General features: G+C 40.9%; 1 protein-coding gene across 12 annotated transcripts in view; it reads left to right on the top strand.

The window, feature by feature from the left end:
* Window positions 1-14,829, top strand: part of TRRAP (transformation/transcription domain associated protein) — a 118,730-nt gene that overhangs the window by 36,310 nt on the left and 67,591 nt on the right. For 11 of the 12 annotated variants that reach the window (XM_058569271.1, XM_058569270.1, XM_058569267.1 and 8 more), the window contains exons 22-30: window positions 586-737; window positions 5,030-5,229; window positions 6,633-6,850; window positions 6,984-7,181; window positions 7,798-8,058; window positions 8,546-8,707; window positions 10,949-11,045; window positions 12,644-12,765; window positions 13,086-13,256. In XM_058569271.1, the coding sequence (XP_058425254.1) occupies window positions 586-737; window positions 5,030-5,229; window positions 6,633-6,850; window positions 6,984-7,181; window positions 7,798-8,058; window positions 8,546-8,707; window positions 10,949-11,045; window positions 12,644-12,765; window positions 13,086-13,256 (1,581 nt within the window). The remainder of the gene's footprint in view (window positions 1-585; window positions 738-5,029; window positions 5,230-6,632; window positions 6,851-6,983; window positions 7,182-7,797; window positions 8,059-8,545; window positions 8,708-10,948; window positions 11,046-12,643; window positions 12,766-13,085; window positions 13,257-14,829) is intronic. The other variant, XM_058569264.1, reaches the window with a different exon arrangement.

Below are 14,829 nucleotides of genomic sequence, written 5' to 3'. Positions count from 1 at the left end.
ATGATTTTTTCTGTGTGAAGTGCCTCCCTCACCTTCCTGGTTAACCTAATTAAATAGGATAAAATGTGTGTGTAGCTTTGTAGGTTTTCTGAAAAAATGAAGTAAACCCTTTTATCTTTTAAAGAGAGAATTTAGTAAAAGCTTAGGAAGGCCATCTTTTAGCATTGAATTTAGACACGGGAAAGTCTGTGGTCTGCATCAAGTTCATTATTCTTTTCATGAGGACTTGATAAGTATGTGTAGATGATTCAGTATCTAGTTTAATACAGCAAATCTACCACAAGAGACCTTCTGAGGTCACTTAATTTCTGGAATTTCCCATTGGCTGTTAAGCATGAAGTTAGTAAACTCCATTTTACATTTTAATTTGAACCATGCAGTTCCTTATTTCGTAATACTTCTGTTGCCTCCTCTGGAGGTTTCATTAGGTGAATAACTGTTAGCCTGTGTAGTTCCACTGTGCTCTCTTCAAAAGAAGATGTGCTTTAAGATTCTTTTGGGTGCTGCAAATGCTTTCTGTGAAACCTTTTCAAAATCATGTAATTCAGCACAAACTATAGTGTTTTTTGTGTTCCTTTGCTGTAGGCCATTGAAACCGCTCTGGACTGCCTGAAGAGTGCCAACACTGAGCCCTACTACCGGAGGCAGGCGTGGGAAGTGATCAAGTGCTTCCTGGTGGCGATGATGAGTCTGGAGGACAATAAACACGCACTCTACCAGCTCCTTGCACACCCTAAGTATGTTGGTAATTTAATTCTCTGCCGTTAGATGTATCTTTGCTTCAGGAATTGGGGATGGAGAGGACCTCTCCGATTTCTTAGTGTTATGAGCATGCTCCTTCAAACAGGAAAATGATATATTATTTGCCTAGTAATGCTTCTTGGTTTTTAGAGAAAATGGAAAGGAGAACTCGGGTGCTTGAGAATTACCATTGATCTCAGTTGTAATCTGCCTTTATTGTTGCCTCCTCCAGTAGGGTATAAGCTTCAAGAATCAAGGGTCATGTCCTTGTCTCTCCCTTTTGCTCACCGTTACATCCACAGTGCCTGGCACGTGATAGGCATTCCGTGGATCTTTTGCTTTTCCAGTCCATAGTGATCCTGTTATTCCCCAAGTATTTGTCACGTGATATTTACGTTTTGCTCTTATCACTTAAGGCTAAGACCTTTATATAATGATCTTTTGTGATAATGTATGTATATCATCTTTTTGTGTTGTAAGTTTCAGGGAAGAGATTTTTCCTTTTTTTCACATTTCTCACAACATCAGAAATGATGCTAGTCTATAGTAGGTGCTCAGTTGTTAACAGAGCATTGAAGAGAGAGCAGTCAAAGATAGCCAAGTGCACAGGAAGTAAGGCAGCATGAGTGAGAGCCAGCCGGATCAACAGAAGGCAGAATAGATCTACACAGGCTTCAGACGTTAGGATCACCACAACTAGGTTATATCTATGCTCACTATGTTTAAAATAAATGAAAGACAAACTTGAAAATAGTCCAAGAAATACAAACCTGTAAAAAGTGCCCAAGCAGAGTAAAAAAAAAAAACCACACAAAGAGAATCTTTAGATGAGAAATAAATCAAAAGAAATTATCCATATGCTTGCAGAGAGAGAAAAAGATGGAAAATTGAAAAGAGAAAGAGACATGAAAAATAGAGTGAAGTAGCATAGTTTGCTTGAAGACCCACAAGGAGAGGGGAAGGAGGGAGGCAGAGGTAATACTTGACATAATGGCTGGGAATTTCCCAGAACTGATGAACAAAATTAAAAAACAACAATGCACAGATTCAGGATGGTTGTTGACTCTAAAGCAGGATAAATAAAAAGAACTCCACACATAGATGCATCATAATGAAACAATTACAAATCAGAAATAAAGAGAAAATCTTAAAAGCTGAGTACTCTCAAATGAATGATTGATTGGCAGCTGTGAAAGCCACTGGGCAGTGGAATAAATCTTCAGTCTGAAAGAAGAGAACTGCCAACCTAGAATCATATGTCTAGGGAAAATATAACTCAAGAATGAGGGTGAAATAAAGATGTTTTCAAATAAAAACAGAAATCTCCCACCAGCAGCTCTTCGTTCAGGTAGAATGAAAATTCCCCAATGGAAGATCTGAGATGGGAGAAGGAATAAGGAGTAAAGAAAATAATATGTAATCAAATGTAAATGAAATATAGCTAAAGCGATATTTGTATGATGATTGCAAAATGGTGGTTTTCTTTTTCTTTTTAACAACTTTATTGAGGTATACTTTACATATCCAAAATTCATGCACTTCAAGCGTACAATTTAATGATTTTTAGTAACCTACAGAGTGTTGCAAATATAAATCAAATTTAGAACATTTTCATCCCCCAATAAGATCCCTCATGTCCATTTACAGTTAATTCCCATTCCCATTGCCAGCTCCTGGCAACCGTTGATCTACTGTCTGTCTCTATAAATTTACCTCTTTTGGACGTTTCATATGAGTGAAATCATACAATATGTAATCTCTTGTGTTTGACTTCTTTCACCTAACATAATGCTTTTGAGACTCATCCGTTATGTAAAATTTGTCAGTAGTTTGCTCCTTTTTATTGCTGAATAGTATTCTATTGTATGGATATAAAATGGTGATTTCTAACTCCATTTTCCCTTTTTAGTGAAGTAAGGAAGAGCTTTTCCTTCTCTAATATTTGTTTATAGCAGTATAGACTCATGGATTCTTACTTTATTTAATGGATGACAATTTATTATTCACTTTAATGACCACATTGTCTGGATTTAGTCAGTGAGAGCCCCTCCAGGCTGGGTCCTATGTTCATTTGACTTGTCCCCATCAGTTTTTGAGCACCCTTTGTAGCTCAATAAGATGTTTCTGACTCACCTTGTGCCTTCTCTCCTCCAGCCTTAGAATCACTATTCCCAGTGAAAGGAGTAGGGCTCCTGAAGAAATAACTGTCTAGACACCAAGGTCTCTATCCTAGATGTGCTCATCGCTACTGGAGTGTCATTGTTTCTAAGCCTTTCAGCAGAATTTTTTGATGAACGGAAGCTCATGATTTTAACGTGTTCAAATTGATATATTTTTCCTTTTGTTTTGTGTTTTTTATATATCATTTGTAAGAAATCATTTCCTACATCCTACAAGATACTCTCTTGGATTCTCTTCTAAAAGCTGTACAGTTCTGTCCTTCCGCATTTTGATCTTTAACCTCTCTGGAATTGATTTTTGTGAGTGGTGTGGAGTAAGGGTCCACTTTCATCTTTTGCCCTCTGTATATCCAGTATGCATTTACTGTAAAGACCATCATTCCTCATCTCTCTGTATTGTCACTACTGTCATAGATTGAGTGCCTTCTAGTACTGGGTACTGTTCCAGGTTTGTGTGCAAGACTGCATCCTTGCCTTTAAGGAACTTAGTGGGGGACATGGAAAACAAGCAGAGAGAAACAAATGTCTAATATATGAGGTAGTGATAAGTGTTATTAAGTATATTAGGCTAAGGGGATAGGGCATGAAATGGGCATTTTAACAAATAGGTGGTCAGAGAAGTCCTCTTCAAGTCGGTGACACTGAACAGGGATCACCCTGCGGTTTGAAGGAGGAAATTGTGAAAACACCCAGAGGAAGCTCACCCCAGGCTCAGGGAATGCAACGGCAGAGGCCTCCCTCCCGGTGGGCTCCATAGGAGACCATTGATGCTGGAGCGCACTGGGTGAGAGGGAGAGGTGGGAGGGCAGGGCTGAGTGGGGCCTTGGGAGGACTCGCTGGAGACTTTAGATTTTGTTTGAAGTGTTACGGGAAGTGGATGAAAGGATCTGACTGACTTTGGCTGGCCACAGGTTTTCTTGGCTTCAGCCAAGGGTGCCACTTACTGAGTTGTCAGGAACATTGGGGAAGAGCAGGTTGGGGGGACACTGGGAACCAGGTATCTGTTCTGGGTACCTTGACCCCAGTGGCATTTTAAAGAGTGTTGTTACAAACTGGAAGAGAGCTGAGAAGACGTTCAGGTGTGGAGTGGGGAGATGACCGCTCTGTTTGAAGATGTTGAGTGTGGAAATGAAAGGCCTCCGTGTGTTTTATTAGCTTCAGAGGCAGAACTAGAGAGTTAGTGGGCAAAAATTAGAAAGAGGTGGATTTCTGGTCATAGAAATTTCTGTATCTGGAGCTGTTCAAAGGTGGAAGAAACTAATAATTTTTAAAATATTGATGACTTTCTTATCCTTGCGTTTGATGTGTGCTTCCCTGACTATCTTCTTGGGTTTTAGTTACTCTCATATAATTGGTAGTAATGCTTTATCAGTAGATCCACAGCTCATTTGATTCTGTACTCCAGTGATTTTTCAACGAATAACAGGTGTATAGCTGCCTTTAAGTAATAGCTTTTTTCCTCCCTATTTGATCATTGATTGAGTTTGTTCTTAGAATTTGCCTTATTTCGTTATAAAAGATCAAAGTCAAACATCAACTTTTTTTTTTTCTGGTGAGGAAGATTGACCCTGAGCTAACGTCTGCTGCCAGTCTTCCTCTTTTTGCTTGAGGAAGATTGTTGCTGAGCTACCATCTGTGCCAGTCTTCCTCTGTTTTTTGTATGTGGGATGCCGCCACAGCATGGCTTGATGAGCAATGTGTAGGTCCACACCTAGGATCTGAACCTGCGAACCCTGGACCACCGGAGCGGAGCACGCGAACTTAACCACTATGCACCAGTCTGGCCCCAAACATCAACTTTCTTAAAATAGAAAATAATTATGAAGATATTGAATGTGCCACCATTTTGTAATATACCTCTGATTCCTGCCTGTGCTCATGTTCCGTAGGACATATTTGGTATCTCTTGAACCACTGGGTGTAAATGTTCATAATAAAATTCATCATGTTCGATTCCAGGTGTTGCTGAAATTAAAGCAGAGAAATTAACGCAGGCCTATCTAAACAAGAGGAAAGTGTGCAGGTTGAAAATAACAAAATAAGTCATGGTGGAATCATCAGCTCAGGACTTGAGCACTGTGGTGATGGATTTATCTTTTGTCTTTCAGCTTTACAGAAAAGACCATACCTAATGTCATCATATCACATCGCTACAAAGCGCAAGATACCCCAGCTCGGAAGACGTTTGAGCAGGCTCTGACCGGGGCCTTCATGTCTGCTGTCATCAAAGATCTCCGGCCCAGTGCCCTGCCCTTTGTAGCCAGCTTGATTCGCCATTACACCATGGTGGCCGTTGCCCAGCAGTGTGGTGAGTGGGCAGAGGAAGTGGTTGTTTGACTTTTTTAGGGTGCTTCAAAAACTTGGTGGGATGATGTGTTTCAGAGAAGCTGAGTTTGGTTGAGGGACTTTGGGCTTTCGTTTTCTGACTTTCCATTTACTACGTTGATAAAGGTAATTAGTATTTCAGTGATGGGTCCCATATTAACTTGAAAATTGTTACCAAGTTTTTATCTATAAAATACACCCAATTTAGTATTTTGGCCCTTTGTTTTTCATGAGAAATGGGGGCTGAATACTTTTGGACACTGCATGTAAAACAGAGAGACAGTTTGTGGTCACATTCCTCGCTGGTCTTCCTCTCCATGGTGTTGTTTCCCAAGGCCCAGCCTCCACTCTGCTCCTTCACCTACGCTCTGCTCTTCAGCCAGCTCCTTGAAGTCTCCATGCAGTGCTTCTGTCTGCTGCTGGGATGGTCATCCATGCCATTCCCCCTGCCTGGAATGGCTCCTCGCCTCTGCTTCAGGGGTTCTCAGGCTCTGGGTGCTGAAGGACCAATTTTGTTTATCTCTTTGTTTTTACTTCTAATCCAATGCAGACTGGTGCTTTTGGAAAAGGCACTAAAAATATCATGGCACTACCGATTGCTGTGTAAGTTCCTGAACACTTACCCTCAGTTTTTGCAACTCCTCTCAGACCAGTGCTGGTCAGTGGACACACTTGAGTAGTGCCATCCCACTTTGTGTCCTCAAAGCCCCTCACCCTCAAGATCAACACGTAGCTTTCTCTGAACACTACACTGAGGAACACATAGAACTTTCCCCTTTTTAGCTCTTCTTGGCCTGAACAGTCAGTACTATACAGTTTAACACTTAGATGGTTTCTCAGTGTTTCTTCTGTTAACATTACCTTTCCAGCAGACCTGTAAGCTTCTGTGTAACTTCCGTCTCGCCTACTGCTGCATACCCGTGAGGCATTAATTAATAGTTGCTGGCAGGTTGTTCTCTGACTGTATGTGTTATGGGTCATAGCTGGATGTTGTTGCTTTTTATTGTTATTTATATGTGAGAAATGTCCAGAGTGTAACCCGTAGTCATTCCCGTGCTGTGCCCCTTGGCCTGCTTAATGATTTTTTTAAAGAAGATACTTGATTGTGGTTCTCATTTTAAACTAATACATTTTTGAGCTGTGATTGAAAAAATCTGAAAATAATACAATGTATAATGGGAAACATTCTGAAAAATAGCCTTAGTGTAAAATCAGACCACTTAGTTTACAAACGATTGCAGTTTAACAAAAGTTTGTCTAAAGTACCAGGGTTGACTTTTATTGAATTCCTAACCTCAAGGAAAAAGTGAGATAGTTTTGCTATTTGAGGGACAGGAACATTCATGTAAGTAAACTCTGCTTTCTCACGTGCCCTCTGCCTCTCAGGTCCTTTCTTGCTACCTTGCTACCAGGTGGGCAGCCAGCCCAGCACAGCCATGTTTCACAGTGAAGAAAATGGGTCGAAAGGAATGGATCCCTTGGTTCTTATTGATGCAATAGCTATTTGTATGGCTTATGAGGAGAAGGAACTCTGCAAGATTGGGGAGGTGGCCCTGGCTGTGATATTTGATGTTGCAAGTATCATCCTGGGCTCAAAGGAGAGGGTAAGGAAGGACTGAGGAGTGAGTGTCTTCTATTTTGGGGGTGTTTGTGCCCCGGGGGCGGTCATTCTAAAAATGACTGGCAGTTTAAGAATATGCAGTAACATTATGGTTTGTGTGTGTGTTTTTCTCTCAGGCGTGCCAGCTGCCTCTCTTTTCTTACATTGTGGAACGCTTGTGCGCGTGTTGTTATGAACAGGCCTGGTATGCAAAGCTGGGGGGTGTGGTGTCCATTAAGTTTCTCATGGAGCGGCTGCCTCTCACTTGGGTTCTCCAGAACCAGCAGACTTTCCTCAAAGCGCTTCTCTTTGTCATGATGGACTTAACTGGAGAGGTAGGTGATGGGTGGCGCCAAACCTAATCATGCTATTTCAGAAAGCCAGTTTGCCTGGAGGACAGTTTGAGACAGTTCTGCAGATATGCTCTCCTAGGAGCTTAGATTTCATTACTTTAATAAAAGGATAGATCAGAACCCTCATAGACTGTCTCTGGGTCTCTAAAGACCTATTTGCCTTGATAAAGAGCAGTCACAGGCCAGAGTACTTAACACAGTACATATGTAAAGGGGAATACTACTCAGTCTTGCCATAGGGCTAAATAGTGCACATGCTGCAAAACTTCTTTAGCAGTTGCGTTCTTTATGAACCCATATGCAGATGTAATGCAAACGAATAGAATATGGTGGGCATTGCCAGTTTGTCTGTTTGGTAAATACAAGGATCGTGTCTAGATCCACATTTTCTTTTCTGAATGACAAGCAGGCGTTACCTGTAAGAAGGTGCTTTAGCTACTAAAGTACCATGTAGAGCTTATGAAGTAGTCTTGTTAAAGTGGCTGGCGTGAGGGGTGTGGACCCCCAGTGACAGCATTCATGGCAGGCAGGTGTGCAGGAGACGTGGGTGCCGTGGGCAGCATCTCCCCTTTCATTCTAAGGAGTCCCTGGCCTGCAGGTGTCCAATGGGGCAGTCGCCATGGCGAAGACCACCCTGGAGCAGCTTCTGATGAGGTGTGCAACACCTTTAAAAGACGAGGAGAGAGCCGAAGAGATCGTGGCAGCTCAGGAAAAGTCTTTTCACCATGTGACACATGACTTGGTCCGAGAGGTCACCTCTCCAAACTCCACTGTGAGAAAGCAGGCTATGCATTCACTGCAGGTATTGGCCCAGGTCACTGGAAAAAGTGTGACCGTGATAATGGAACCCCACAAAGAGGTGAGATTTCTGTCACTGGAACTAGGATAGTTTGAGCAAAACATTTAAGACTTTTTTTTCTTCAAATTTGAGTTGTAGATGATACATAGTTTATAATTTCATGTCCACTTCACAAAGTGCTATTATACATGCCCTTTTTTGATCTCAGATACGCGAAAAACAGTGTGCTTGTGTTAATGGCTATATTGGTAAATGTCAGTGTCAAGAGAATAGAGGGCTGGTTTCCTGGGTCTGTATAGCAATCTGGTAGTTTTATTCTTTTGTTGTTTGTTTTAAGAGAGGTTACTCTGTAGCCATAGGAATTAAATGTATCTGGCATGTACCTATCCCCGAGCCAGTTTTAACACGTGGAACTAAAAGACATCTGTAATAACTTTTGGTCTCATTTTTGGTGTTTACATTGGTAATTGTTTTGGAATATTGTGATGAGGGGTGTTGCATTTTAAGGGGTATCTGGTTAGTGGTGCTTCCTCCTTGCCTCTCCCAGGTCCTCCAGGATATGGTGCCACCTAAGAAGCATTTGCTCAGACACCAGCCTGCCAACGCACAGATTGGCCTTATGGAGGGGAACACGTTCTGTACCACGTTGCAGCCCAGGCTCTTCACAATGGATCTTAACGTGGTGGAGCATAAGGTGTTCTACACAGAGGTAGGGGGGTGGTGGTGCGGCGTGGTGTGGATGGTGATGACTTGTGTCTGGTAACCTGTCTTTGTGCACGAAGACTGGTCAGGCAGCATTCAGAGAAGGCACGGGCAGTGAGCACAGGTAACCATCCATAGCCTGGCACAGCTCTCTGCACAGGTATGTGAAATCTGGGGTTGGGAAGAAGGTAGACTAGGTGACTGGAGATGTTCAACAAACCTCTACAGGGAACCTTCTCTTTGGCGTTGTAAAGTTGTATTCTGGAGATAAGACTGTACCATCTAGTTTAATCACTCTTGTATCAGCTGGTGCTCGGAATAAGACTGGCACAGAGCAAGTGCCAGTTTACTGAATTTATTAATCCCTTGAATGTGACGTGCACTCTTGAGAAGTAACTTCACGTGAACTCCATGTGTGGCTCTGACAGCACCCCTTGAAGTATAGATACTGACTCTTCTCATTTTGAAGCTGCAGAAACTGAGCCTGAGGGTTTCTGCACACCTAAAGCCATGGAGCAGGGGAGCTGTAGAGTCGTTGGAATCACAGCCGTAATTTTAGAGCCTGCTTCCTGATCACCGCCCTGTCCTGCTGGCTTCTCGTTTTGTTTAGCAGACTTGACTTGCCCCTTGGCCCATGATACAGGCGATGGTGGATGGCATCTTATAAGTATTTGTTGTGGTAAACATTCCAGTGTGGGGTGGTATTAGACAGTGATAAACAGAAATTAAACCCAGTACCGTCAAATTACAAGCATTAATTTCTTAGAATACAATAACGGTCTGGTGATCAGTCCCAATTTGAAATTTTTCTGAGATTTGAGTCGTACTTCTGGAGGCATTGTCAGAGCAAACTGAGGCAAAAGTCATAAGGAAACAAATTCTTCCTGATTCACACTAAGTCTGAATTTCCAATTATGAAAAATTAGTGTCTTGGTTTTTTTAAGTCCTGTGTTTTTGCTTGGACAGATGGTCATATGATCATGTGGTCTAGCTTTGATCTTTTATACTTGTTATATCCTTTGTATGAGAGTCATTGCTCATAAGACTTGACTGAGAGTCCCAGGAGAGCCACTGCAGGATGGGAGGACTGCTTCCCTTTGGTGATTCTAGATGTATTTTAATCTGCATAGAAGACTTCTCACTAAGCTGAAGACCAGAACCTGGTCATGTTGAGTGATAAATCTCGGGGAATGAAACTGATTTTCCAAGTGTTTGTCAGTGCACTGGCTGCATCGAAACATGTGAAGATCTTTTGAAAAATAGAGACTCTTGAGTCCTCTCCCTCCAGATTTGGATTCAGTAGATTTGGAGTCAGACCTGGGAATCTACCATGTAAAAGCTTCCCCGGGTGATTCTGGTGATGGCCATGTTTGGGACTCTGGGTTTATATTGTAGTTACTTGGCACTCTCTCTCTCTCTGTAGATTTAGATATGGGTGTCTATATATGTGTGTGTGTGTGTGTATACACACATGTTTGTATACGAGGAGAGCATTTCCGAAGGTCATCCATGTAACTGGTAACAGCGGTTTCCTCTGGGAGGTGAAATGGGGTGGACTTGAAGTACTTTTCACTATATATCTTTTTCTACTGGTTTACATCTTTTACTAGGTAGGAATCTTGAGGGGAAAAAAAACGGTAAAAGTCTATATCATTTTTTCCAGGATGTAAATAGAAGGGTAAGGTAGTAATAGATCACCATATGTGACATTCTAGATATTAGATATGTAAATATATACTGGTATGGTAAAATGTCTGAAAGGATAGCCACTGGAATCTCTGAGTTATAATAGTCCTGGTGATGGTCAACTTCCTTTTTTATGCTATCCTGTACTAAAAAAGGAAGAAAAAGTATTACCACTCAAATATGTGAGTTATAGCACATATATTTCTTGAGCACTGACCCAAGGCATTGAGAAGCAGCTCTGAACAAGGAGGAGATGTACCACCACCATGGAATTCGCAGTTAGATAAAGTGATCCTCTGTGTAAAGATAAAACATTGTGGTATCAGAGTGGGTGAGAAAGTGTCTAAGAATTTACTTCACTAATGAGGTTGACTGAGTTTTGCTTTAGAATAAGGAAGCTTAGTCATATTTTGATACTTAAATTCTTTAGGATTTGAGTTTAGTTTGTCCATTGTTGATTGTGTTGCAGTGTGTGTGAAAGATTGCTGTGTTCTGTTATTTACAAGGTTATTATGTCTTCACAGTAAGAGCAGGCTAAATTAAATTGTTTTCTCTTTTGCAGCTGTTAAATTTGTGTGAGGCTGAAGATTCGGCTTTAACAAAGCTGCCCTGTTATAAAAGCCTTCCATCACTTGTACCTTTACGAATTGCAGCATTAAGTAAGTTAATATAAATCTGAGTCAAGTTATTGGGTACAAAAATCAAAGGAGACAGTGGGGGCTGGCCCCGTGGCGTGGCGGTTAAGTGCGCGTGCTCCACTACTGGCGGCCTGGGTTTGGACCCCGGGCGCGCACTGAGGCACTGCTTATCAGGCCATGCTGTGGCAGCATCCCATATAAAGTAGAGGAAGATAGGCACAGATGTTAGCCCAGGGCCAGTCTTCCTCAGCTGAAAAAGAGGAGCATTGGCAGGGATGTTAGCTTAGGGCTGATCTTCCTCACAAAAAAAAAAGAGACAGTCCCCTTTTTTTGTTGTCTAATTTTTATGGCTTGTTGTAGTCTTTTTAAGTTAGAATCAAAAAATTATGTTTATATATTTATCAAACTATGTAATGAGATGTCAATGGATTATATAGATTGCTAGGATTTAAATAATTTATTATCATATAGTAAACTGTGGATTTTACGCTATAGTAAATTGCTTATGCTACAGTTCTCTTAAGAACCTAATATTTTGGTTTAAAAGAGTTGTCATGCCATTCATATATTGCCATTTTCATCCAAATCAGAGTATATGGTAAGATATACTACAAACTTTGTAGGCTTTTTAATGATTCAGAAGCATTTGAGAATCCTGCTGTCTCTTGGCTTTCATGAGGAACGTCAGTTATTGTTTAGCACAGCAATTTTGTGCTTTAGGAAAATATGCTAGATCAGTACATGCCCTCGTACTTAGAAACCATCATCCTCCCCCGCTTTTTTGGGGGGTAAATAAATACCCAGTACAAGTTTTTTTAGTTGACTTTGTCTTTTGCTTTATTGGTTTTTATACACTTAATAAAATGTTGCCAGAATCCTCCTGAATTAGAGGTAGAGGAGCTGAGGGGCAGACAGTAATACCTGAGCTTGAGGGTGGGGCCACGGTGTTGAAGACATGGCAGTAGAGAGAAAAGGAGATGTGCTGCAGGGGTGTGGGGCAGCTTCTCACTTCTCCTGTTGGGGCTCCTTTCTTTGGGGTGCCTCATGCATTCCTGTTAGCTAATATGGGCATTACTCTTGCTATCTCTTAAACTAATGTATAGGACTGAGTGTGTCCCCTTTCCTAAGAATATTTGCATTTTCAAAGCCTTGAATCCCCCAAGTTGGGAGGAGGCTGTCTGATTAGACATGGATAATAGAGAGAAGCTGGGCTGTGTGTGTCTATTCCCTTCATCCCCAGGGTCCAAGGCCATGCCCTCTGCATTAATTCAGCATGCATCTGCAGGCGGGTCAGCCATGCTCTTACCCTGTGAGGATGTCTTGGGGGCAGGGGTGTCAGTGAGGACCCCCTTTTTCTCCCCCTCCAGCCCTTCTTCCTCCTCTCTGGACAGTGTAAGATTTATCCTGGCTTTTCTGGCAGGCTATTGACTTGACTCTTAGATAAAAGTGAGCATGTATCTAGAACCCTGTGCATCCTTGTGTCTTTCTCAGGACCAGATACTAGGAGAGAGGGTTAGTGATTCATATGTTTGGTTGGTTGGGAAAAGCCTTTAGACAAGGAAATTGTTCATATATTTTTCAGGTTAATAATGAAATTGTACTGATTTCTCTTCCTAAAGATGCACTTGCTGCCTGCAATTACCTTCCTCAGTCCAGGGAGAAGATCATCGCCGCACTCTTCAAAGCCCTTAATTCCACAAATAGTGAGCTCCAGGAGGCTGGAGAAGCCTGTATGAGAAAGGTGAGTGGGACAGGGGGGTGTGAATTCTGCGTTGAGTTCTTCCTCTTCACCTTGTTTGTATGCCTGGAAGTCTGTCTGTGGTTGATAAACACTGGATTGTAATAATGTCTCTACCTCTTTCGTAGTCATACTGAACCTTTTAAAATATTAAATAGTAGTGACTAATTTTCCTCATTTCATCATAAACTTCTGGAATACATGTGGTTAATATTTCATTTTCCCAAGGGAAAACAAAAACTTGCCGCTAGAGTTGAATATGAGTTCCATTCTATTATATATTCTGTTATCTGTTTTCTTGTATAAGCTTTCTTTTTTAATAGTTTTTAGAAGGTGCTACCATAGAGGTAGATCAAATCCACACACATATGCGACCTTTGTTGATGATGCTGGGGGACTATCGAAGCTTGACACTGAACGTTGTGAATCGTCTGACTTCGGTTACCAGGCTCTTCCCGAACTCTTTCAATGATAAATTTTGTGATCAGATGATGGTAAGCCAAATGCATATAAACATACTCTATAATAAACCTGAAAATTAATCTGTTTTTTAAAATAAGTAATACATTTACCTGGTTTAAAACTGAAAATATGTAAAAGGGTATATTGTGAAGTCTCCCTCCGCTCTCCGTCCTCCATCTACCCAATTCCCTTTCCGGGAGACAACCAAGGTTAACAGTTTCCATTTACCACTGCATCATTTCATATCAGTGCATAAAGGGCTTCTTCCTTCTGTTTTATGGCTGCATGATGTCTCATTCTGTGGACATGCCATAGTTTATTTAGCCATTCCCCCACTGATGAACATCTAGATTGTTCCCAGTCCTTGGCCATTATAGACAATGATGCAGTGAAAAACTTGGAAGAACTTGAGAAGTTCTTTGGGTTTTTGAATTACCAAGGAAATAATTATGCAAATAAAAGATCTGTTTGATGGTGTTTTTAAACTTGAAGTGTAAGTCAAGGAAGGAGGATTTCAACTATTAGCTTTCTCTTGCATTCTGTAAATAGACATTTATAAATAATTTGTTAATTTATAATTTCATGGTACATTACTGCAAACATGCATGTGTTATTCATGCTTATGTTTCCCAAGTAGCTTTTGGCCATTTAGACATTTTAAGATATTGGAGGTGTTATTTCTGGTTTTCGTGCCCCTTTCCCCAGCTATAAACGGGAGTGAGTAGATAGATATAAATATAGTGTGTATGGAGTATAGGTACATGAATATGTATATGAAAATCACACAGTTTTTTATTTCCTGTACTGGTTTCTTCATATCTATAGACACCTAAACAGTGAACAGTGACCAAAGCACCTAACTGGAAATTGGTAGTATTATGATTGGTCCTAAAAATTATAAGTGATGCCTTAATAGTGGAGTGTAATTGGGAAACGAAGTATTGTATGTAAATGGATTTTCCAAATTGGAAGACTCTTTACCTTTAAGCTTCCAAATACATGTAATACACATACATACCTACCAGTTTACATGCATACAGACATTCACAACTGTGGTTAAAATGAATGAAATTGTGTCACTTTCTAATCAAAGCACATCAAACATACACTTTTTCTTACATCATATTACAGCTATTGGTGTTTTCATATATGAGATCAGTGCATATGTTCTAAACGTCCTAATGTTTTTATATCTGTCTCCTTTTAAAAATTACAGTCTGTCTCTTCCCTCTGTCAGCTGTCATTTCTTGCTGCCTTTGCATGCCTGCCTGAAGCAACCTTGTATTTTTGTTTTTTTTACCCCCGATCTAACCTTTCAAGATCTGTTGTGAGCTGAAAATTCGTTCAATAAACATTGTTATCCAGATTTTTTAGAACGGTGTGATGAGAATTGCCTCACAGTCTGAAGTTCTTGACTAAGACCAGGAGCCTTTTTCCCTAAAATAAAGTACGTGAGGTTTGTGTTTCTGGTGTGTTCAGGGGATTTTTTTCCTTCTCTGGCGTCATAGCCGCTTTCTGAGTGGTTGAAAGTCCTCTAAAAGCAGAGAGTATTGATGTTCTTGATAAAGAATGATTGAAGCTACTGTTGTTGAGCCATTTCCATCT

This window comes from Diceros bicornis, chromosome 26 (genome assembly GCF_020826845.1).
Source record: "Diceros bicornis minor isolate mBicDic1 chromosome 26, mDicBic1.mat.cur, whole genome shotgun sequence".
In the NCBI taxonomy this organism is placed as follows: domain Eukaryota; kingdom Metazoa; phylum Chordata; class Mammalia; order Perissodactyla; family Rhinocerotidae; genus Diceros; species Diceros bicornis.
The sequence above is the reverse complement of the archived record's forward strand: the minus strand, read 5'-3'. Positions and strand labels throughout refer to the sequence as shown.